The 27,307-nt window shown below is 36.0% G+C and overlaps 1 protein-coding gene across 4 annotated transcripts in view; it reads right to left on the bottom strand.

Moving 5' to 3' along the window:
* EXOC6B (exocyst complex component 6B) overlaps positions 1-27,307 on the bottom strand; it is a 711,360-nt gene that overhangs the window by 327,534 nt on the left and 356,519 nt on the right. For all 4 annotated transcript variants that reach the window (XM_068984191.1, XM_068984200.1, XM_068984185.1 and 1 more), the window contains exons 9-11: positions 10,187-10,270; positions 7,245-7,291; positions 5,823-5,943 (exon numbers count right to left, since the gene is read on the bottom strand). In XM_068984191.1, the coding sequence (XP_068840292.1) occupies positions 5,823-5,943; positions 7,245-7,291; positions 10,187-10,270 (252 nt within the window). The remainder of the gene's footprint in view (positions 1-5,822; positions 5,944-7,244; positions 7,292-10,186; positions 10,271-27,307) is intronic.

Genomic DNA, 27,307 nt, shown 5'->3' on the forward strand with positions numbered 1-27,307 from the left:
TATATTTATGTATTTAAGGTCTCTCTTCCCCTACTAGAATATATGCAGCATGTGAGGAGGAATTTGACTGTTTTTTTCACTGTTGTATGCCCAGAATTTAAGAGGAAGTAGTCAATGGTTGGCTTTTAATATATAAATGAATGAAGCTTACACTAGGCTAATGAATACATATAAAATCTCTATGAATATATGTTATTAAATCATATATATATATATATGTATACTACATTATGGTAAAACTTTCTCCTTGCTTATCCCTAATTTCCATGAATTTTTCAGAGTTTAAGTTTACATTTCATATCTGTACAACACTCTGTGATACTTTCATTATTACAGCTGCACTAGGCATAATGCTGTTTGCAATACAGTGTAAACTGCAATCTGGAATACATAATATCTAAACTTCTGACTGAACTGGAATATATAATTTACCAATGTAGTAAAAATGTACAGGAACTTGGCATGAAAAATGACGAAAGAATATTATTACCAAAAAAAAAAAGAAATTAAGGCATATTATATCAGATGTAGTAATCAAATAATAATAATATACTGATTCAAGACATACAGAGAGGGGCTTCCCTGGTGGTCCAGTGGCTAAGAATCCACCTGCCAATGCAGGGTCCTCAGGTTCAGTCCCTAGTTCAGTACGTTCGCACATGCCGTGGAGCAACTAAGTCCATGTGCCACAACTGAACCTCACTCATCTAGAGCCCATGAGCCACAACAAAAGAAGCCACCGCAATGAGAAACCCAAGCACCGCAACAAATAGCCCCTGTTCACGGCAATTAGATAAACTCTGCATGCAGCAGTGAAGACCCAGTATGGCCAAAAGTGTTAATAAATAAAGCTTTTTCTTAAAAGACATATAGAGAGAAGGAAGGGAGTGAGCAGGAATCAGAGCTCAGAAGTAGATCTTAGTATATATATAAGATATTATTATATATGATTAAGGTGGTCTTCAACATATATTGGGAAAGGACAGATGTTAATGAACTGAACACTGTTCCCCACAAAATTCATATACTGAAGTCATAGCACCAGTGTAGCCTTCTCCAAAGAGAAAAGGCCCTGAAGAGATAAAGTCAAATGAGGTCATAAGGGTGAGGTCCTAATCTGATGAGACTAGGGTCCTTTTAAAAGACAGTGGAATATATGCTGAGGAAAGGCCATGTGAAGACGCAATGAGAATGTGATCATCTGCAACCCCAAAAGAGATCCCTGACCAGAAACCAACCATGAAGGCATGCTAATAATCTCAGACTTTCAGTCTCTAGAACAGTGGCAAACTAAATTTCTGCTGTTGAAGCTACCCAATCTATATATTTTATTATGGCAAACCAAGCTGAATAAAACAACAGATCATCACAATACTGTCATTGGCATGTACACACACACACACACACACACACACACACACACTGATGAGTTGTTTTACAATAATTAGAGTCCAACCTCACACTCAATATTAAAATATTAGTTTGTGAATTATACGTTAAAAAAGTAACTATTGAAGTACTAAAATTAAATATAGACAAATAATTATATTTCCTTGGAATAAGGAAAACATAAATAGTAAAGGTAAAGATCAATAAATGTAACTGCATAAAAAATTTTAAACTTTTGTAAAGCCATAAAAAAGGACACCAAAGGTCAGAGACACATGAAACTAAGAAAATATTTACAATCAGATAATACAATCTATTAATATATATCAGACTAGAGAATAACATTCAGATTAAAGTTAATGTTAAAAATTAACATCCATGTGTTACTAATAAATATAAAATAAAATGACTATAATACAAAATAAAGGTTATACATATCAACAGGAAATTATAAGAAGATATATGAATAAAAAGCATGTGAAGAGATTTTTACCATCAGTATTAAAGAAAAATATTAAATTAAGATATAATTTCTGATATTACTATATTGGGAATGACTTTTTTGTTTTTAAAAATAACTTTCTGTGGAATAAAAGGAATAGCGAAATGGGAAGTCTAATAGATGATGTTTAGTGTGCTAAATGGTTCAGTGTTTCTGTAAAGCAAATTAGCAATATACAACCAGAGCCCCAGCAATACACAGACTTTACTACATTCACATCTAAGAATTTATCCTAAGAATTATCAATTTCCCAAGGTTAAGTTGGTAGAATATTTACTACAATGTTAATAACAGCTTAAAAAACTTTTTTTAAAAAGCTTATCAAGTGAATTAATCTTTAAAATGTTACATCCCTGAGGTGGAATGTTATATAAATGCACTTTAAAATTTACACAAATTCATTACCTATTAAGTGAAAAATACAGCATGTTTTATTTAAAATATATATTGCATTATCATGTATTCATACACAGAAAAAAGTCACTTCAAATTTACATATAAGACAGATAATAATTATGCCAGGGATCATGGCCAATTTCATTACTATCAATAATCAATATTTTCTAACTTTTATTAATCATGTTATCTTTGTATAATTTTTATGTATTAATAACAGCACACCATAAAATGGAAGATAGTAAGACATTTAAAAAATGATCCTAGGACAATGGATATAGTATGGCAAAAAGTTAAAATGAGATTGTTTAATCATACCTTAAATGACATTAAGAACAGGTGGTAGTAATAAAAAAAGAACAGGTGGTAGTAATAATATAACTGTGTAAAAATCAAGCCATAAAATAGGTAAGAGACTTTTTTAGTTTCAAATAGGCAGAAACATTAAAAAATACTTTAAAATATGACAGATTTTAATATGATGCAAGCATATAATGGTTAAAATGCCAGATAAAGTCCTTGGACTCATATAAGCAATGGGAGAAATTTTTAAATAAGATAAATATAAATTAGATATGTAAACATTTAACATTTATAAATACTAAAGAAACTACCAAGAAAAAGGAGAAAGTATTGCAGCACATTCAGTAACAACATAACCTCTTTGGTTTCAAATTGATATGTTAATCAATAAAGCTAGAGACAGAAGAACCAGAGATCAAACTGCCAATATCCACTGGATCATAGAAAAAGAAAGAGAATTCCAGAAAAACATCTACTTCTGCTTCATTGATTATGCTAAAGCCTTTGACTGTGTGGATCACAACAAACTGTGGAAAATTCTTAAAGGGATAGGAATACGACCACCTTATCTGGGTCAAAACCCAACACAGTTAGAACTAGACATGAAACTACGGTTCCAGATTGGGAAAGGAGTATGTCAAGGATGTATACTGTCACCCTGCTTATTTAACCTATGTGCAGAGTACAGCATGCCAGGCTAGATAGAGCAAAAGCGAGATGCAACACTGCCAGGAGAAATATCAATAACCTCAGATACACAGATGACATCACCCTTATGGCAGAAAGCAAAGATGAACTAAATTGCCTCTTCATGAGACTGAAAGAGGAGAGTGAAAAAGCTAGCATATAACTCAGCATTCAAAAAACAAAGATCATGGCATCCGGTCCCATCACTTCATAACCAATAGATGGGGAAACAATGGAAACAGTGACAGACTTTATTTTCTTGGGCTCCAAAATCACTGCAGATAGTGACTGCAGCCATGAAATTAAAGGACACTTGCTCCTTGGAAGAAAAGCTATGACAAACCCACATAGTGTATTAAAAAGCAGAGACATTACTTTGCCAACAAAGGTCTGTCTAGTCAAAGCTATGGTTTTTCCAGTAGTCTTGTATGGATGTGAGAGTTGGACCATAAAGAAGCCTGAGTGCTAAAGAATTGATGCTTTTGAACTGTGGTGTTGGAGAAGACTCTTGAAAGTACCTTGGACTGCAAGGAGATCAAACCAGTCAATCCTAAAGGAAATCAATCCTGAATATTCATTGGAATGACTGATCCTGAAGTTAAAGCTCCAATACCTTGGCTACCTGATGTGAAGAGCTGACTCATTAGAAAAGACCCTGATGCTGGGAAAGATTGAAGGCAGGAGGAGAAAGGGATGATGGAGGACAAGATGTTTGGACAGCATCACTGACTTAATGGACATGAGTTTGAGCAAGCTCTGGGAGATGGTAAAGTACAGGGAAGCCTGGTGTGCTGCAGTCCATGGGGTCGCAAAGAGTCAGACATGACTCAGCAACTGACCAACAATGACAGACCCTACTACTTTAATTGCACAAAGGCATCTAAAGTAATCGTATCCAAAAGTAACTTATGACTTTCCCACTCCAAACCATCAATACCAACACTATCATCCAAGGAAGAAAATCATAAACCTAGGCCCTGATACTTCTTTTAACCTTCTCTCTTATATTTAGTCCATCACAAAGTATTATAAGTCTTACTTCCTAAATATCTCTCAGACTCATCTACTTCTTTCCGTATCTACGATCACTTTTGTCCAGCAATCATCTCTTGTCTGGAATGCTAGACCAGCCTACCAATAACTCTTCCCCCCACATCCATTCTCATCCCTCGTCCATTATTTAGCTAGAATAATCTTTTAAAAATAGAAATCTGATCTTCTCACTCCAATTTACTCTACTCCTGTCCCGAACACTTAACTCACTGCTTAAAGGGTCAAACGGGTCCTAAATAATGTGAAATCTTCCTATTTTTTTTATTCTTACTTCCTACCATACCTCCTTAGGGTTCTATGTCTTATGTTCTACCCACTTGGAGCATTATTCAGTTTCCTTTAAAGTGGTTACACTCCCTTCAACTCTAAATTTTAGACATGGTATTTACTCTGAAACACTTGATAATGTATAGATAGAGACGAATGACTTTTAAGCTTCTGGTTAACAAAATAGTATGCATACTAGAACCATTTCTTGAAATTTTTAAAATACCAAATTATCTTTTATTATTAACTTCTCACTATTGTTCCTGAAACACTTTCATACATAATAATACCACAAAGTCCTTGCACTACTGTTCCTTATACCTAGTATGATCTTTAATTGATCTTTGCACAAATACTGACTCCTTGATATTTAGATCTCAGAATGCCATTCATATCACTTATCAAAATCAGGCACCGTGTTGTCCTAATATATCACTCTCTTTTAACTGCATTGCATTATCACTGTCTGATATTGATTAGTTTATTGGGAATCTCCCCAATCATAATACAGCTCTCTAAGAACAAAGTCCTTGATCTTATTCATTCTTGTATTGCTATGATCAACATGTAATCCTTGTTCAAGAAATATTGAATGAATGAATAAACAAATAATTCAGAGCCAGGATTCTCCACCTGTAATAAAGTAGATGATCATTAAAAATTGATGCTATCGTAAAACAAATCAATAGAGCATGGAAACTGAAAATCGGGCAACTTATTGAAATGTTATGGAGTAAGAATAAATCTGTGAACTCCAAACCTGTATTAATAGGCATTACAAAGGCACTAAGGTGTAGTGGCTAAGAAATGGGCTCTGCAGCCATACTGTCAAGGTTCGAATCCAAGCTCTATTTGTTGGGTGATATTAGGCTAGCTACTTAACCTCGCTGAGGTTGTTCTGCAGTCTACATGACAAATATAAAAACAGTATCTGCCTTAGAAAGATGAAGTGAAGATGAAATATATATGCAGTACACGGTAACAATACAAAAACAATGCCTGAGACATAGAGAACCATCAGTAAATGTTAGCCGTTGCTTTCTTAATGCAAAGAACATCCACAAAAGAGGGCTTAGCATTAGAGAACATGCAGTTTGAAGTGGTTACTTCCATACATCTTTCATGAGTAAATGATATCCATAGGATGATTTTAAAGCTGTAGAAGACTGAATAGTCTAGAGACAATTAGCTTGAAGTAAAAACTTCTCTTGGGTGTCTTACATACCGAGTGAGTACGGAGTGCTGCGATGGTTTTTGACAGTGCCATTTCCCACAGTTCATCAATGTAGGCTCTATTTACTAAGCCCTGTGTTGTATGTAAAATGTGATCTTCAACCACAAAAAAGCTAAGATTGAGAAAAAAGAAAAAACAGCTGTCAGAAAATAGTTTGATTACAATTTTCAGCATGTCACAAACATTAAGAGCTGCCATTAAATTTGAAGGCAATAGTAGTGTTTTTTCTTAGAGAAAGCTGTTTGGTATAGCAAACAAAATCAGATTTATTAGACTTGGAATTATACCTTTGATCATGATATCATATTAATCACTTCAATAGAAACTGGAATTACATTTGCCTTAAATGTTAACCATGCTGTCCTGGAATTTAAAAGGGAAGAAAATAATGTTTATAGATAAAGGAGACTAGTTTCACTACAGTAAAAACACGAGGCCATTAAAACATTTTACAAAAAACAACAAAAGTTAAAACACCCATTATTTTAAGAATCCAACACACAAAATATTAAAACAATTCCCCTTATACAAAACTTTTTCATCAAAGTGTTGAAAAGATATAGCACAAAAGTAAAAAAATACACACATATTTTTTAACATTCTGCTGTGGTATCCTAATTTGTATGCATCTGAAATGTATCTTTAGCTATCTTACCTAAATAGTCATACTAATTACAACAATTCTTTAAATAGAGAATTGCTCATGATAACACTTTAATAAAGTTATCAATTACATTACAACAATCTGAATTTGAAAGAGAAATTTCATAGAACAATTCAACTTATTTCCCTTTTTTCACTACAAAGTCACTATTTTGCAATAAGAATACGCTGCCTATATTTGGGGAGCTTATTGGGGAACTGCAATTCCAAACTAGTGTATATTCTCAAGATGAGGGTGGCAAACGATGCAGTCCATGGAATAAATTCGGCACACTGCTTATTTTTATAACTACTGTTTTATTGGAACACACCAATTGTGTCTCATGTACATATTGTCTATAGCTGTTTTTGTACCGCAACAAAGCTGAATAGCTGCAAGAGAAACCACTTGGTCTGTTGAACCTAAAACATGTTACCATTTGGCTCTTTTAGAAAAAATGTGCCAACATTTGTTGATTGCTTGGTTCTCTCTTAACAATGGAAAAGCAAACTATCACATATAATAAGGTTACAATTCAACTTTATTCTTCCTTTCTCCATAAAAAGTATTCTCCAAGGATATAATGTTGAAACAAATAGACATTCCTTTAAAATCATCAGATATTCAAAACCAAATCTTGTTTTAAGAATTTAAATAAAGAAAAGAAAAATAAATTCCCAAAGAACACTTGTTGTACTTTTCTAAGTCTCAGGAAAAGTGTACAAACTATTGAAAGTACATAAATTTAAGACACACACACAAATACCCACCCGACAATTTGATTAAAATACTTCCTGTAGCCGTCTAAGGTTTCATGCTACAAAAAAGCAAAGAAGAAAAAAGTTATTGTTTTTGTTTTGATAAAGACACAAATCAGCTAAATTTCTTAAGGCTCAAGTCCCAAGACTATAAAGTAAATACAATAAGAGTGCCTACGTATCTATGCCCCAACCACTAATGCTAAAAAAGCCGAGGTAGAACAGTTCTGTGAAGACCTAGAAGACCTTCTAGAACTAACAAGGTGTCCAAAAAAAGATGCCCTTTTCATCACAGGGGATTGAAATGCAAAAGTAGGACATCAAGAGATATCTGGAATAACAGGCAAGTTTGGCCTTGGAGTACAAAATGAAGCGGAGCAAACACTAACAGAGTTTTGCCAAGAGAACACACTGATCATAGCAAACACCCTGTTACAACAACAGAAGAGAAAGAGACGACTCTACATATGGACGTCACCAGATGATCAGTACCAAAATCTGACTGAGTATATTCTCTGCAGCTAAAGATGGTAAAGCTCTATACAGTCAGCAAAAACAAGATCAAGAACCGACTGTGGCTCAGATCATGAACTCCTTATTGTAAAATTCAGACTTAAATTGAAGTAAGTAGGGAAAACCACTAGGCCATTCAAGGATGACCTAAATCGAATCCCTTATGATTATACAGTAGAAGTGACAAATAGATTCAAGGGATTAGATCTGACAGACAGAATGCCTGAAGAACCAAGGACAGAAGTTCCTAACATTGTACAGGAGGCAGTGATCAAAACCATCCCCAAGAAAAAGAAATGCAAAAAAGGCAAAATGGTTATCTGAGGAGGCCTTACAAATAGTTGAAAAAAGAAGAGAAGCAAGTCTTAAAGAAAGGGAAAAACATACCCAGCTGAATGCAGAGTTCCAAAGAATAGCAAGGAGAGATAAGGAATCCTTCTAAAGTGAACAATGCAGAGAAACAGAGAAAAACAATAGAATGAGAAAGACTAGAGATCTCTTTAATAAAATTACCAAAGGAACATTTCATGCAAAGGCAGGCACAATAAAGGACAGAAATGGTATGGACCTAACAAAAACAGAAGATATTAAGAAAAGGTGTCAAGAATACACAGAACTATACAAAAAACGTCTTAATGACCCGGATAACCATGATGGTGTGATCACTCACCTAGAACCAGACATCCTGGAATGGGAAGTCAAGTGCACCTAAGAAAACATCACTATGAACACAGCTAGTGGAGGTGATGGGATTTCAGCTGAGCTATTTTAAATCCTAAAAGATGATGCAGTTAAAGTGCTGCACTCAATATATCAGCAAATTTAGAAAACTTAGCAGTAGTCATAGGACTGGAAATGTCAGTTTTCATTTGAATTCCAAAGAAGGGCAATGTCAAAGAATGTTCTAACTGCCCCACAATTGTACTTATTTTATATGCTAGCAAAGTAATGCTCAAAATCCTTCAAGTGAGGCTTCAACAGTACATGAACTAAGAACTTTCAGATGTTCAACAGGATTTAGAAAAGGCAGAGGAACCAGAGATCAAACTGCCAACATCAGATGGATCACAGAAAAATCAAGTAAACTGCAGAAACACATTTACTTCTGTTTCATTGGCTATGCTAAAATCTTTGACTGTATGGATCAGAACAAACTGTAGAAAATTCTTCAAGAGATGGGAATACCAGACCACCTTACCTGCCTCCTGAGAAATTTGTATGCAGATCAAGAAGCAACAGTTAGGACTGGACATGGAACAATGGGCTGGTTCCAATTTGGGAAAGAAGTACATCAAGACTGTATATTGTCACCCTGCTTATTTAACTTATATGCAGAGTACATCATGTGAAACATTGGGCTGGATGAACCTCAAGCTGGAATCAAGATTGTCGAGAGAAATAGCAATAACCTCAGATATGCAGATGACACTACCCTATTGCCAGAAAGTGAAGAGGAACTAAAGAGCCTCTTGATGAAGGTAAAGAGGAGAGTGAAAAATCTGGCTTAAAACTCAACATTAAGAAAACAAAGATCATGGCATCCGGTCCCATCACTTCATGGCAAATAGATGTGGAAACAGTGGAAACAGTGACAGATTATATTTTCTTGGGCTCCAAAATCACTGCAGATGGGGGCTGCAGCCATGAAATTAAAAGACACTTGCTCCTTGTAAAAAAAGCTATGACAAACCTAGACAGCGTATTCAAAAGCAGAGACGTCATTTTGCCAACAAAAGTCCATATACTCAAAGCTGTGGTTCTTCCAATAGTCATGTACCAATGTGAGTGGTGGACCATAAAGAAGGCTGAGCATGAAACAATTGATGCCTTCGAACTGTGGTGCTGAAGAAGGCTCTTGAGATTCCCTTGGACAGTATGGCGATCAAACCACGCAATCCTAAAGGAAATCAATCCTGAATAGTCACTGGATGGACGATACTGAAGCTGAAGCTCCAATACATCAGGCACCTGACATAAAGCACTCACTCACTGGAAAAGACCCTGATGCTGGGAAAGATTGAGGGCAGGAGGCGAAGGGGTCAACAGAGAACAAGATGGTGGGATGGCATCACCGACTCAATGGACATGAGTTTGAGCAAACTTCAGGAGATACTGAAGCCCAGGGAAGCCTGGCGTGCTACAGTCCATGGGGTTGCAAAGAATCGGACATGACTGGGTGACTCAACAACAACCTACCTTTATAGGATTACAGTGAGGATGAAATGAGACAATACATATCTAGTACTTAGAAGAATGCCTGAAACATAGCAACCAAGAAATGTTAGTTGCTACTTTCTTAGTGCAAGTCACAGCCATCAAAACTGGTCCCCAAATGACAATTTAGCAGGGGGGGAAAATAATTAAAAGATAGAAGTGGAAAATAATTAAAAGATATAGAAGAAAAATGAAAAAAGGGAGAAAAATAAAAGTGGTTATCCTACCATGTTAGATGGAGGCTGGAGCACCAAACGAGCCTGTTTTCGCCTTTGTTTTCGGTAATAGTTCTCAAATGTTTCCCGGGCCCCCTGCAAAACAAATGAAATAGGTTGACACAATTGGGCCAACCACGCTAGTATAGAGAAGCTCCCAGGTCAGAAGCTAAGGCAGTCCCACATTTCTCACAATCTGTCATTTTAACAATAATAACCACTGAAAAAACAAAAATAATTATTAGAACTTACTGACCCTAACTTTCAAATCCCAATAGAAATGGACACAAGATTATTCAGAAGAAACTGTCAGAACTCAACCTCCAAAAACACCAAAGTTGGTTTCTGAACTAATTATCACAAATTTACAAGAAAAAAACAAACCAACATTCTTGTAGGTTATAATAATAGTTGAGAAAATGATCCTTTAAAAAAAAAATCACAGAACATCCCAGAAGAAAATTCCAGAATAAAATCTAGTCTCAAATAAATCATGAGCAAGAGGCCAAAAGAAGGCAAGAAAAAGGCAGAAGTTGAGAATAATGTCAGTCTTCTCAGGCAGAATATTATGTAGCACAGGATTAACACCAAAAAGGATGGCAAAACCAATACAGTATTGTAAAGTAAAATAAAGTAAAAATAATATTTTTTTGAAAAAAAGGAAGAAACAAAGCCTTGTAGCTTTTCATGTAGGGTTTTTGGGCTTAAACTGAAAGGTACTCTAGAAAACAAGAGTTGATTTATATGCTCTATAACTGGGGTTGAATAGTGTCCTCTCGAAATTAATGTCCTTCCCCAGACCTCACAGCATGACCATTTAGAAATAGTCTTTACAAGTGTAATTAGTTACACTAAGATGTAGTCATGCAATAACAGGATGACCCTTCATCTAGCATAACTGGTGTCTTCCTAAGAAGAGGAAAATGCTGTATGAGGACAGCGCAGGGAGGATTCAACATGGAGCCACAAGCAGAGATGGGACTAATACATCTCAGCACCAAGGACTACTGGCCACCACAGAGGCCGTGAAGAGGCAAGGAAGGATTCTACCCAGAATCTCAGAGGAAGGACAGCCTCCTAACATCCGGATTTTGGATTTCTACACTCTAAAACAGTGACAGAAGAAATTTCTCTTATTTTAAGCCACCGAGTTGTGGTACTTGATTATAACGACCCTAGAAACTGATATGAACTCAAAACTTTTAAAACATGATGCTCCCCTTTTATTAAACCCTACTCTCAACCCAAGACTTTTCTAAATAAACAAAAGTAGAAAGGGAGAGACAGCATTGTACAGCAGTTAACAGCATTGATTTTAGAACCAGATGACTTTATTCAAATCATGCCCTAGCCCTTATTAACTGTGTAATTCATGTGTCCGTCAGTCAGTTGTGTCTGACTCTTTCCAACCACGTGGACTGTAGCTCGCCAGGCTTCTCTGTCATGGGATTATCTCAGCAAGAATACCGGAGTGGGTTGCCATTTCCTCCTACAGTATAACTCATATGACTAGCTATATAATTTCCCTTTCATTAATCTAACTTCCACTGTTTAACTCTTTACCTTTCACTAGTAGACATGCTATGGCTTACTTATTTGTAGAGATGCCAACCTCCTATGTTTGTTATAAAGATTATGAAGAGTTATAAAGCTTTTAGAATATTGTCTTGATAAATAATAACCACTATGCAAATACTTATTTAAAACATAAGATGAAATCAACGATGAAAGTGAAAGCCCCACCCATGTGAAGATAAGGCTTACTGTGAAAGCGCTAGTCATTTCAGTCATGTCTGACTCTTTGCGACTCTATGGACCATTGTCTGCCAGGCTCCTCTGTCCAGGCAAGAATACCGAAGTGGGTAGCCATTCCCTTCTCCAGGGGATCCTCCCAACCCAGGTACTGAACACAGGTCTCCTGCACAGAAGGAAGACTTTCCATGTACTATCTACCTTCAGGTTTTTTCACCTTCCCAAAAGTCTGAAGAATCTTACTCAACGTGACTTCTTTGTTATCCTTAAACTGGAAAACCTAGTTAAGGTCCTAAATCATGCACACTCGATAGTGTAGCTCAGTGGTTGGCAAATGTTTTCTGTAATGAGCAGAATAGTAAATAGTCTTTGTTGAGCCATGCAGTCTTTGATGAAAACACTCAACACTGCTGCTGTACTATAAGAGCAGTCATAAACAATTTATAAATGAGTATGGCTCTCTTCCAATAAAACCTTATTTGTAGAAACTGAAATTAGAATTTTATACCATACAATAAAACCTTATTTGAAGAAACTGAAATTAGAATTTTATACCATTTTTACCTGTCATAAAATATAGTCTTCTATGGATAAAAAATGATTTTTTACCCATCATTTGAAAATGTAAAAGTTCACAAGGTCATACAAAAACAGGCAGTATGATGGACCTAACACAAGAGTCATGGTTTGACAACTCTTGGTGTAGCTTAAAATCGAATATTTTAACACACTAAGGTTTTGACAGCTGTATACATCTGAATTTTTCTGTCTAAAAAATGAAAGCAAACCTTAAGACAGCTATTTCAAGACTTTCTTAGTCCATAAGCTAGTGAGGTAGCAAATAATTATATTAAGAAATAAGAAGTTGTAATTGCATGTTGGTTTGTTAAAGTTATTCCCTACTTGTCACCATTTTCCATCATAGTGGTATTATTAAAGGTCAATTGCCTTTTGTACACAGTGAAGGACATTTCATTTTAAGGTTAACAGCCCTAAAAGGCCCTTTATTATGTGAGTGTGACATTACACTTTCAACATACCTTTGAGCCAAGATACACTTAGTTGAGAATTTAGGGAAAGCCTTGTTAATTAGGACATAGCATACTAACCAGGACTTCCGGTGGCCTAGTGGTAAAGAATCTGCCTTCAATGCAGGAACTGCAGGAGACATGGGTTCGATCCCTGGGTCAGGAAGATCCCCTGGAGGAGGAAATGGCAACCCACTCCACTATTCTTGTCTGGAGAACCCCATGGGCAGAGGAGCCTGGAGGGTTATAGTCCATAGCATAGCAAAGAGTTGGACACGACTAAAGTGACTTAGCAGTAGCATACTAATTTAATTATTTGTCATAAATGACAGAAAATAAACAAGATGAAATTCTATATAAAAACCAAATTATGATCTTCTACTTAATTCTAAACTATATACATTTTGTTTTTTAATAAAATTAAAACATAAGAAAAGACCAATTTATCTAATAAGTCTGGCTTCTCCATTTACAAAATTGAGTTAGATTTTCCCTAGTGAATGTTCAATAAATTCACCTCTGATTTTTCTATTTCTTTGCCAATTTTGTCAACTCAATGCTTATAGGAAGAAATTGAGAAATAGATGTCTACCCAATACAGCTGAGTAATTGAGGAAGTGCCTGCCTATTCACAAATAGGTCAATAGACAATGTTCAATAGAGTCCTACCACTTTGGTCTCAAGCTCCTTTAACCACTCAAATGAAAAAAAACAAAACACAAACCAAAAAAAGTCATCTGAAAAGCTAATAAAAGTATAAACAAAAAGATACAAAACAATAGAAAGGCAAGGCAAAAGTTGTTTTCTTTTTCATTTTATGTCTTTAGAATGACAGTGCTCCAAAGACTATACAATAATTAATGAATTAATACATACAATGTCACAGAAAAATCAGTTACAAAGTATATAAAGTGCTTACCATGTAAAAGACACTAAGAATCTCCTCACTGAATTTATAGTCTATAGTGGAAGATTAGAAATTAAACAAGCAATTATATTAAAATAAACTATAAAATCCTATGGATTGAAGTGGAATGTATAACTGAGTGTGTGTGTGTGTGTGTGTGTGTGTGTGTGTGTGTGTGTATTCATGCACATGAATGGGGAGGGATAAATGTTAGAGAAAGATTCTCAGGAAAAAAATAACATTTATACTCATAACTGAAGAATGACTCAGAAGAATAAGCCAGGTAAACAGAAAGGGGGGAAAAATGTTCCTTGTAGAGACAGAGAGATTCAATGAAAAAAGATATCACACACTCCACGAACTGCAAGTTCTTCACAACTGGAACTTCAGGGTGTGAGGGAGAGGTGTGACAGGAGACAAGGCCGGGGGACTTTGATAAGATCATGATAAGATATTTGGACTTCAACTCTAGTTTTAGACACCTGGAAGCTATAATGTAGTAACCACTATGAAGGAAGGGGAAATCAGCTACAGAAGGATTAGACCCTGACATATACTTAAAGAGACACAAGCCAACTGGATATATGTGGTAAAGGATATGAAGGAAAGAAAACTGACCAGAGATTTCTAACCTAGGTAACTAGTTTGGCTGGTGGTGTCATTTAACAAGAGAGCAATCAGGAGGAAATACTGTCAATTATTATTCATGGATTCCTAATTTGCTAATTTGCCTGCCTGCTAAAATTTATGGGTAGCCTCAAAATCAAAACTCATGGCACTTTCACAGTCATCCACAGACATACACAGAGTGGTAAAAGTTTTGAGTTGCCTGATACGTATTTTCCTATATATTTATATATCCAGATCTGAAGAAAACAAAAACAGTAATTCAAAAAGATATATGCATCCCATTGTTCACAGCAGCACTATCTGCAACCGCCAACACATGGAAGCAACCTAAATGTCCATCAACAGATGAGTGGGTAAAGAAGATATGGCAAATACATACAATTGGATATCACTCAGTCATAAAAAAGAATGAAATTCTGCCATTTGCAACAACATGAATGGACCTAGAGAGTATTATGCTTAGTGAAGCAAGTTAGACAAAGGAAGATAAATGCTGCATGCTATCACTTACATGCGAAATATAAAAAAATAAACAATTGAATACTACAAAACAGAAGAAGACTAGCAGATATTGAGAATGAACAAATCATTACCAGTAGGGAAAGGGAAGGAAGGAGGGACAAGACATGTGTGGGGATTAAGTGGTACAAACTACTATGTACATAAAAAATAAACATGCTATGAGGACATACTGTACAGCACAGGGCACACAGCCAATATTTTACAATTTTAAATGCACTATAATCTATAAAAATGTTTAATCACTATGTTATATACATGCAACTAATATATTGATAATATTATAAATCAACCTTCAATTTTTAAGAACTTCATTCATAATCCCCATCTCCTAGAGATAACTACGGCTTACTACTTCGTGTGTGTGTGTGTGTGTGTGTGTGTGTGTGTGTGCTTAGTCGCTCAGTGGTGTCCGACTCTTTGCGACCCCATGGAATGCGGCCCACCAGGCTCCTCTGTCCACGGAATTCTCCTGGCAAGAACACTGAAGTGGGTAGCCATTCCCTTCTCAAGGGGATCTTCCCGACCTCGGGATTGAACCCAGGTCTCCCACATTACAGGCAGATTCTTTACCGTCTGAGCTACCAGGGCAGCTATTCTAAACAGATATTTTACCTACACACATATGTGCATATAACTCATATATAAATAGGATCATATATCATATTGTACATGTTCTTTTCACTGACTTTTCCAGGCAAAAATCTTTCCCAGAACATCATAATCCAGTATGAGCCACTTTTACTGCACAACACTGTTCCAACTGCTTTTCTTCAAACACGTGCTACAGACTGCCATACAAATCCCGGAACATGGGTTATGAATAAATGTTTAAAAATAAAAACACAAGTGATGATTTTGAATTTCCCACGTGTCTAGACTTGTCTGAATATAAACATTAAAAAAAAAGTACTGTCACTCAGTGTGGGCAAATGAGTTAAGGCCTTTTGTTTTTGTATATAAATAAAAGTGATAAAATTCATTGCTAACAAAGCTCAAATTATAGTTGCTATAGTAGGTCACACCAGGAATCAAATAAGTCAGGATCATGTGATCCTTGCTCTTATTAGGAAAAGAGCAGGCCAGATGAAAGACTTTTCCTGAATTTCTTTCCTTCATAAAAGGTAACAATGTATCCTATATGCAGAAACATCCTGAACCTTTCATACAACTACTGATCTCCAGGTCTCTAAATGTTAGTGGAAACATGTCCAGTTTCATAGGAAAAAAAAGCTTATGCTGGGACAATACTTCCTCATAGGGGCAATATGTCTACATAGAGGAAAAGACCTTCTATTTTCTTTATTAAATATTTACTATGCCATTATTTGGTTAAACAGCTCTTCATCTAGTGACTCTTCCATGGCAGAGACCGATATGAGGTTCACTGGAAAGTAGACAGAATCCTTCCCATCCATCACAACAAAACAAAGTGAACCCTTGGACTGAGAAACAACTATGGACAAGTATGCAGAGAACGAGAGAGAGAAATGGAAGAAGGGAATCACATAGAAGGTTCTTCCGGCTTTGCCTACAGGAAGCAATATTTCCATTTGCTCTTGAGCAAAGCCTATAATTTTATCGCCCTGACTGCAGCTGGAGAACACCCTTTTAACTGTCCCAGCATCCAAGTGAAGACAGGTTTATTCAGAGTGTTAAAAACACACACACACACACACACACACACACACACACACACACACACCTGAAAGGGCTGTTTTAATTTGCTTCCATGTGAAAAGGGGAGGACATATCACAGGGCACCGTAATGACATTCAGCGGGATATTACACTTCACCATATGGCTAATTTGAACAGCAGGCGCAAAGCAGGATTTTCTTTCATTAGAAGTGACTTAAAGATCAGACTACAGAAACACATGTAAAGAGCAAACCCAAGATGTCCCCTATTTCTTAAATCTAGAAACATTCATTTGATCGTTTGATTCTCAGATGTGAAAGCCCATTCACAGAGTTCTCATGGCAAGATCATTCAAGAGTCGTGAAGGTAGTACTGTGTCACCGCTCCACTTACCTACATTATGGCTTTGAAAAATGTCTAAAATTCAAGAACCACACTGTTCACAACATAGATGTGGAAAGGATAATTGCTCTGGTAGATAATTAACCATGAAAAAAAAAAAAACACATTACTTTCTAAATGCCCCAATTCTTGATATTACTCACTTAGCCTACAGAGTAAACCTACATAAACTTCTGACCCTTTTTGAAGAGCAACAGCAATCTGATGTTCTAACAGAATCCTGTTTATTTTTAAGATGCCCCTTATAACTTATGTTTGTCTTGGCATTTCCTCTTTCTCCCATACCCCAAGTCTGAGCCATAGAAAAGAACATCCCCTCCGGGAATGACAGAAGTCTACAGAATTTTAAAAAAGAAAGAAATCTAATGTCTAATGATTATGGATAGTTGGGTCTGTGCTTTTGAAGAAAGTAAACATTATGATTAACAATCTTGGGCTTTGTAATTAGCTTCCCCTCTTCCATGAGAGAGTGTTAATTTATTAAATATTCTAACAAAGAGTCTTTTATTATTAGATTCAGTTTGGCTGCCTCCTTTCATAGCATTACCAATTACAACCAATAAAGCTTTAATTGATGACTACTTTTTATAACCTTTGACCCAAGATGATAAACAGTTGTACCTTAGAAGCGAAAGGGTAAACCTCAAAGGGAACAGTGTCTTAATCATGCTTAGCAAACCAAACTGCTTAAAATTACAACCTACCTACCTGGATAGAACAGAAACCGAGACTTCCTCTATGATTAAGGTAATTGATCAGGAAAAGACTTGGATTTCACTTTTAAGATAAGTGTCCCATTTTGTTACAAAAAACATAAGCTGAATAATCTGTATATAACTGTGCACAATTACATGCACAAATAATGTGCTAATTGTATACTATAATACAATTTAATCAATTTGTAGACAATTAGCAAGATAATTCTTTTTTCCATGGTTTTTTTTTTTTCCCAATTTTACTGAGAAATAATTGACTTATATCTCTGTGTAAGTTTAAGACATACAGTATGGTGATTTGATTATGATGGTTAGAAGTCTCTTCTAACTCACAACTGTCAATCTTTTCAACTGCTGAAGTGCTTCAAAATTTAAAACTTTAAAATTTCCCAATCTCTTAATCTTTTTCATGTTGCCAAAATGAATAGGGCTTTGAACAATTACTAAAGAGCACATAGAAAAAGGTACCATCTAAAAATGTAAATAAAAATTATATCATCATGTCACAGTTGTTACACCAATCACTTCATGGAGATGAAAGGCAATGAGATATTATTAATAGTTCCCACTATTAACAATAAGTAAATAGAAACTGCTGGCTTAACAGAAGGTGCAATACAAGATTTTATACAAGAAGAACTAAGCATATAGCTTTCAAGTGACTTCTCAAGTATATTAGAGGAAGTCAACACCAGGAAAAGCAAAAAATCTGAGGCTCAGTCTAAGAACTTTATAAACTGAATGAGCTATACACATTATTTTTATGATATATAAATGTATGTAATGGCTGTTTTATTAAAGACACATGGCTGCTCCCTGCCTTTCAAAATCAAACTTGCCAAACCACCTCCAAAAACAGCCCTTTATATAGTTAAGTGATGACTGGAGGAATTTTGTATAAATAAATCTATGCCTTTTCTCCCCCATTAACAGAAACTGTACAGAAACAGACAAATTTAGAATATAAGATTTAAAAAAATCTGTCACATTGAACTTCAGATATTCAGAAAAAGAGAAAGAATATCTAAAAACAAAAAAGATGAATATATTCAGCTGATGTTTGCTTAAAAATATAAGAATATAAGAGAAAAAAGGAAACTAAAAGTTAAATAAACTTTGCTTCAATACTAATTTTTAATTAAACTTTTTATTATGAGAGGCCTGTAGATTTAAATGCAATTATAAAAAAATTAATAGAGAGAGATTCCATGTGCCTTTACGCAGGTTTTCCAAAGGCGAACATCTTAGAAAATTACGGTTCACTATCACAACTGGGCCACTGACAGTGATACAATCAGTCAAGGATGCACAATTCCAAAACTACAAGGATCCCACAAGTGTCCTTTTTATAGCCATACCACTTCCCTCCATCACTACCTTCTATTGAACTTTTGGTAAGCACTAATGTTCTCTCCATTCCTATAATTTTTGTCATTTAAGACTTATGTAAATGGAATTTTACAGTGTGCAGCCATTTGAGATTGGCTTATTTCACTCAGCATGAATCTCTGAAGACTCATCCAGGTTGCTGCAAATATCAGTAGTTCTTTCCTTTGTATTGCCGAGTAATATGTCACAATGCTATGGTATAAATGGACCATAGTTTAATTATTCATCTCCTTCAAGATTATAGGGTTGTTTCCCGTTTGGTGCTATTATGAACAAAGCTGCCATAAAGTACGTAAAATACCTGAAATAAGCTTCCTTTTCTCTGGGATAAGTAAACATGAGTGCAATTTCTGGGTTACATGATAGTTTCATGCTGAGTTTTTTAAACTGCCAAACTGTTTTCTAGAGTGACCTGCACCATATATGTGCCCATCAGCAATCGTAATGGTATTTGGGGTAGTCACTATTGTAAAGGAGTGTAATGATGGCTCATGGTGGCTTTAATTCTTTTTAATAACTAATGATGCTGAACAAAAGATGTTACCAAGTGTTTAGTTTCCATCTGTCCATATGCACTGGTAAACTGTTCATTGTGTGTTTTTTGTCCATACCATAACTGGATTATTTACTTTTTTTATGGTTGAGTTTGGAAAAGTCTTTATATACATTCTAGATACTAGTCCTTTTTTGGATACACCATTTGCTAACATTTTCTCCCACTCTGTAACCCGGCTTTTCACCCTGTTAACAGGGTCTTTTAATTTTGATGAGGTTCAATTTATCAGTTATTTTCTTTTTGCAATAAGTGCTTTTGGAGTAAAGTCTAAGGACTCTGTCTATGTCTAGAGTCTGAGGGTCTTCTTTTTCTCTCAAAAGTTTTCTAGTTTTGCATTTCACATTTAAATCATAATACATTTTGAGTTACTTTTTGTACAAAATGTGAGAAGTACTCAAGGTTCACTATTTTGCTATGTGAATGTGCAACTATTCTAGCACCACTTGTTGAATTGCTTCTGCAACTTTGTCACATATTTTTATCTTTCTAAATTTTCTATTCTGTCCCACTGGTCTGTGTAGCCCTTTGTCAATTCCATACATCTTTATTTTTTTAAAAAAAGCTTTCTATTGAGCTATGTCTTATATATAACATCATTTGGTTTCAGATTAGATAGGACACATTGTGAAATGATCACCACAATAAGTCTAGTTACCATCCATCACCACACAAGCTTAATTTTTAGGATTTATTCTCATGGCAACTTTCAAGTATTCTCTACAATATCACTGATTATGGTCAATATGCTGTACATTACACCCCCAGGATTTTTGTCATTACTGAAAGTTTGTACCTCTTAACCCTCTTCACCTAATTAAACTTTAAAGCTTTTGCACAGCAAAGGAAACCATAAGCAAAATGAAAAGACAACATACAGAATGGAAGAAAATATTGTAAATGATGCAATCAATAAGGGCTTAATTTTTAAAATATACAAATAGCTCATGCAGCTTAATATCAAACCCCCTCCCCCCAAAAAAAAACTGGCAGAAGATCTAAATAGACATTTCTCCAGAGAAGACATGCAATGGGCACATGAAAAGATTCCCAACATCACTATTAGAGATGTGCAAATTAAAATTATGAAGTATCACTTCAAACCAGTCAGCACGGCTACCATCAAAAACTCTAAACATAATATCCTGGAAAGGGTGCACAGAAAAAGGAACCCTCCTGCATTGTTAGTGGAAATGTAAATTTGTGCAGCCACTATGGAGAACAATCTGGAGGTTTCTTAAAACACTAAAAATAGAGCTACTATATAATCCAGCAATTCCACTCCTGGGCATATATCCAGAGAAACTCTAATTCAAAAAGTTATATGTACTCTGATGTTCAAGGTGGCATTATTACAATAGTTAAGACAGAGAAACAACTTACATGTCCAACAAAGGAATGAAAAAAGAAGATGTGCTATATACATGTGTATATATACACATACACACACATAATAGAATATGGCTCATCCACAAAAAAGAATGAAATACTGCCAAATATACTGCATGATATCATTTATATGCAAACTCTTAAAAAATGATAGAAATGAACATATTTACAAAACTGAAATAAATTCACAGACATAGAAAACAAACTGGGTTGCCAAAGCAGAAGAGGAGGTAACCTGGGAGTGCAGGATTGACAGACACACAATGCTATACGTAAAACAAGCAACAGGGACGACTGCACAGCATGTGTGCTAAGCCGCTTCAGTCGTGTCCGACTCTCCATGACCCTCTGGACTGTGGCTACCAGGCTCCTCTGTCCACGTCCTGGATTCTCCAGGCAAGAATACTGGAGTGGGTTGCCATTTCCTGTTCCAGGGGATCTTCCCAACCCAGGGATCAAACCGATCTCTCCTTATATCTCCTGCACTGGCAGGTGGGTTCCTTACCACTAGCACCATCTAGGAAGCTCACTGTATAGCACGGAGAACTATACTTAACATCTTATAATAATCTATAATGGAAAATAATCTAAAAAAGAAAATATATATGTGTGTACATATATGCACATGTATGCATGTGTCAATTTCCTATACACCTGAAACTGTCGCAACTTTGTAAATCAAACATACTTAAATTAAAAAAAAAAGTGAGAATAAAAAAAGAATAATTTTTGTTAAAAAAAGTCCAAAATCAATAGTGATTTTTAAAATACAAATAAAATTCACCAATGTACCATTTGTTTTCCTGCTACAAAGTTAGCAAAAGAAAAAAGACAATACTCTGTATTATTAAAAATATGGCAAAGTCACAAATTCTTTTCTTAAGGAATGCGAATTGTCATGACGTTTTTGAGAAATTATCAGGAAGCTAAAAATGTCTGCCCTGTAACTACTTTAATCATTTTACCTAAAGTAATTATCAGATGAGTGATTTTTTAAAAAAAACACTTAAAATGTGCACAGTTGAAAGAACTTGGGTTCACATTCTTACAGTATGGGTTAGAACCCTGGCTTATTCCTAACTCTGTGATCTTAAGCAATTTATTTAATCTCTCCAAGTCTCAACTGCCTCACCTGAAAAATAGGAATATTAAAATATATACTTGTCAGGATTGCTAGGAGGATAAAATAAGACAATGTATGCAAATCATACAAATGATGCCTAGCATATACTAAGTAATGGTAGACAGTGACATCATCATCATCATCATCATTACTGTTATTCATGACTATCATGATTAATTACATTAGATTAAGGAAACCTATATAGTGAAAACAAAAACAATAATGTTGATCTGTGACATATCATATGACAACATATGACATGAACATATATTTATGATAATGTACATATTAAGGGAAGGGGAAGCAAAGTATAAAGAAATGCACACAGTACAATTAAATTTATGTAAAATTTTATATTGTATATCAAATGTGTCCAAAGAATAATGTCTGTAAGGAAGTAGATCAAAATTGTGGTGAAATTACAAGTAATTTGGTTTCTTAAAATTTTCAACTTTCTAAAACAAGGAACAATGATATTTAGGTGAAGAATAAATATCAAAGGCATCACAGTGTCCATGATCTCACCAGGTCAGGGTAGAAAGAGCCTAGAACAGACAGACTGGAATGATTAGTATAGAAACTGCCAGATCCCGAGATAAAGAACATAAGAAGAGAAAAAAAATAAGTGCTTTCTTCAAAGTTGATAGGTGAGAATAAAAGTGGTTCCTGTGCTATGTCTAGAGTTAGACAGGGTTAGAGTAACAGCTGGCACCTGGAAAGGAACTCACCATCCTGTAGCAATAAGAAAAGCATAAAACTGATACTTTGGGACCCTGCCATCTACCACTCTGCCTACAGACAAGGTGGCTGCCTATCTAACGACTCCTCCCTATAAAAACCAAGTATGCAACTCTATAATAACTATACAGGACGATTTCAGACAGCAGAAGATATTTGGCACTGTAGAAACTTTCAACAAAAGGTCTGTTTGAAAATTTCCCTTAAGAGAGTAAAATATGCCTGGAAAGAGGAAAATTTTTGTTCTTTTCTGAATGGGAGGGTCCAAGTGAAGCTTAATCTTGGAACAAACTGCACAATAACTTGGCTATTTGAAGGGCTATTTGGCAACTCAAGGAAGGATGATCTAGCCTAAGACTAGTCCAGAGTGAGCTTGGCTTTGCCTAACTTAGGGCTGGCAGTGATCCTTTTAAAACTATCAACTGTCTCTACCCTCCTGAATTTCCCAAGCCAGGTTTAGAGTGAAGAGCAGAGAGCGGGCACAGGATAATTTCTAATTAAAAATAAACTCTTAGGATGAACTGTGCAGAACTACCCCAGCAAGGCTGCAGTTTCACATGGCAGTTGCAGAACCCTGACATGTTCAAAGAGAACTTGCATGACGACAATAACACATTATTAGAGTTCCTAGGCTTCACTGGTGGCTCAGAGGCTAAAGCGTCTGCCTGCAATGTGGGAGAACTGGGTTCGATCCCTGGGTCGGGAAGATCCCCTGGAGAAGGAAATGGCAACCCACTTCAGTATTCTTGCCTGGAGAATCCCATGGACGGAGAAGCCTGGTGGGCTACAGTCCACAGGGTTGCAAAGAGTTGGACACAACTGAGCGACTTCACTTCATAAGCCAATACTCCTAATCCAAGGGCAAAATATTAAACCTATTTGTCTACCTTCTCTCTCTACTGCAGCCATTTTTCTAAGCCAATACATATACGGTTTAATATGACTGAGTTTCTCTACGTCCTTATATCTGATTTCTAGGGCTTTGCCTGGAAGGGCATGACTATTATTTTCAAAAAAAATTTTCCCAAAACTACCAAGAGCATTGCTTTCTTAATTAAGAATTTTATAATTTTTTTCTTTTTCCTCAAATTTCAAATACCAGATATGAATGCAAAATAATGTCAATCTATTTTTTTATTAGTATGTTCAGAATGTATAGTTATAGAAAAAGTTTATTTACTTACTGCACAACTTTTTGCCCCGGCAACAGAAACATTAATAATACAGAAAAGCAATAAGAGGTTTCAAATTCAATACAAAAACAAACTTAGCTCCTATTTTTGCCAATCACTAGCACTGTGATCCAGTGTTGTTGTTCAGTTGCTCAGTCGTGTCCAACTCTGCAACCCCACAGACTGCAGCGTGCCAGGCTTCCCAGTCCAGAAGTGTCACCGTCTCCCAGAGCTTGCTCAGACTCATGTGCGTTGAGTCAGTCATGCCATCCAACCATCTTGTCCTCTGTCATCACCTTCTCCTCCTGCCTTCAATCTTTCCCAGTATTAAGGTCTTTTCTAATGAGTCAGCTCTTTGCATCAGGTGGTCAAAGTATTACAGTTTCAGCTTCAACATCAGTCCTTCCAATGAATATTCAGGATTGATTTCCTTTAGAATTGACTGGTTTGATCTCCATGCAGTCCAAGGGACCCTCAAGAGTCTTCTCCAACACCAAAGTTCAAAAGCATCAATTCTTCAGCTCTCAACCTTCTTTATGGTCCAACTCTCACATAACTACTGAAAAAACCATAGCTTTGACTATAGAAATCTTTGTCGGCAAAATAATGTCTCTGCTTTTTAACATGCTATCTAGGTTTGTTACAGCTTTTCTTCCAAGGAGCAGGAGTCTGTTAATTTCATGGCTGCAGTCACCATCTGCAGTGATTTTGGAGCCCAAGAAAATATAAAGTCTGTCACTGTTTCCATTGTTTCCCCGTCTATTTGCCATGATGGGACCAGATGCCATAATCTTAATTTTCTGAATGTTGAGTTTTAAGCCAGCTTTTTCACTCTCCTCTTTCACTTTCATCAAGAGGCTCTTTAGTTCCTCTTCACTTTCTGTCATAGGGGTGGTGTCATCTGCATATCTGAGGTTATTGATATTTCTCCCAGCAATCTTGATTCCAGCTAGTGCTTCATGTAGCCTGGCATTTCACATGATGTATAGAGTACATGACCCATTAGGCAGTTCAGTTAATCTTGCTGAACTTCAGTTCCCTCAACTACCAAGTCAATATAAGATGCTGACTATAAAACCTGTTTTTGTCAGACTGGTATTCTAAACTTGAAAAAATGCAGCACTTTGGACACTGACTGTAGAATACCTTACAGCTATAGGTAATATTTGGAGAAGGAAATGGCAACCCACTCCAGTATTCTTGCCCAGAGAATTCCATGTACAGAGGAGCCTGCCAGGCTACAGTCCATGGGGTCGTAAAGAGTCAGACACAACTGAGCAACTAACACACACATAGGTAATATTCTCAAATGGAGAAAAAAGACAAAAACTATCCTTCCTTCTAAGGAGGATTAAAGTTCGATCCTTCTCTATTTTCATATTTGTAAGAACTTTGAGAAGATAGATATAGCTCTAAAAGTTAAACTGGATCCTCCATGCTGGCCATTTTCACGAAGGATATTTCATAGAAATCACAAACAAAAAAAATTTTTAATTATTCTGAAAAAAGAGAAAATAATCTATGCTTCAGATTTTAAAGAGCATATAACAAAATTACATGGTATAAGTCGGTATATAATAAAGCATTTCTTAAGCATGCCTCTTTTACTTCATCAAATCCTAAATGCAACTCCTACCTTTTCAAGACTCTTAAGTGGAGCTTATTTTTATGAAGTATGGTGGCGCTAGTGCTAAAAAATCTGCCTGCCAATGCAGGAGACATAAGAGAAACAGGTTCAATCTCTGGATCAGGAATATCCCCTAGAGGAGGGCATGGCAACACATTCCAGTATTCTTGACTGGGAATCCCATGGACAGAGGAGCCTGGTCAGCCACAGTTGATGGGTCGCAAAGAGTCAGACATAACTGAAGCGACTTAGCATGCACACGGGAGCAACCACTACACCTACTACATGCTTTATAAAAACAAGTTTAGTGTCCCATTTTCCATTCTCAACAATTCTTTAAAGTATATTTTCTTACAACTGTAAGAAAAGTTATGGGCTTCCCTGATAGCTCAGTTGTTAATAGAATCCGCCTGCAATGTGGGAGACCTGGGTTTGATCCCTCAGTTGGGAAGATCCCCTGGAGAAGGGAAAGGTTACCCATTCCAGTATTCTGGCCTAGAGAATTCCATGGACTGTAGATAGTCCCTGAGGTTGCGAAAAGTCAGACAGGATTGAACGACTTTCACTGTCACTTTCCTTGAAAGTGAAACTCAAAGTACACTGATAGCAAGACAAATCTGTCTGATACCAGCTCATGCTGTCCCTATTATACCCTTTTCTATTGCAGAGTCTCTACTTCCAGGAACTAATAAAGGCAGCTTTTTCATTCTCCGCCAATGAATGGATGAAGATTTTCTTATGGAACTCTCCCTTCCACCAAATCAAGCTTTTTTTAAGACTAAGTCACACTAAACTAAACCACAGTGGATGTGTCTACCTGCCAGGTCCACTGTCTACTGGTAGGCAGACAGATCCACTGCAGTTTCAGGGAACTTCAATCAAGTCATTTTAATGAAAGAACATTTTATCCATGGATTGGAGACGGAAAGCTTAAACAAAAAACAAAAACTTGAATTTCATATCATTTACATCTTTTCTCACTTTAAGAACAAATAACTTCTCAATGATATTTATGTTTACAAAGGTGCTGAGACTTTCAGCAAGTAACTTTTCTTTTTTTTTTTTCCAAAGAAAGAAATCCCTGATGTATCTCTTCATAATCTGGAGTGTTAACTGGTTTAAAACCCATCTTAAAGACTAAATGTACCAGCAATAAATATTAGTTTAATGAATAAAGTAGATCGTATTGAAGCATTACCTTGCTTTTGGTATACTTGTTTTCCTTTGAATGGTTGACTTTTAAAGAATGTATGGTGACTAAAATTCACTGTAGGAATACAAATGTGTACACACTCTTTGCTTTCAGTTCAGTTCAGTCACTCAGTCATGTCGGACTCTTTGTGACCCCATGAATCACAGCATGCCAGGCCTCCCTGTCTATCATCAACTCTTTCCCTATTTGGAACTGGTCTGTTGTTCCATGTACAGTTCTAACTGTTGCTTCCTGACCTGCATAGAGATTTCTCAGAAGGCAGGTCAGGAGGTCTGGTCCTTCCATCTCTTTCAGAATTTTCCACAGTTTATTCTGATCCACACAGTCAAAGGTTT

The sequence above is a fragment of the Capricornis sumatraensis genome, chromosome 1, assembly GCF_032405125.1.
Source record: "Capricornis sumatraensis isolate serow.1 chromosome 1, serow.2, whole genome shotgun sequence".
Taxonomy (NCBI): Eukaryota; Metazoa; Chordata; class Mammalia; order Artiodactyla; family Bovidae; genus Capricornis; species Capricornis sumatraensis.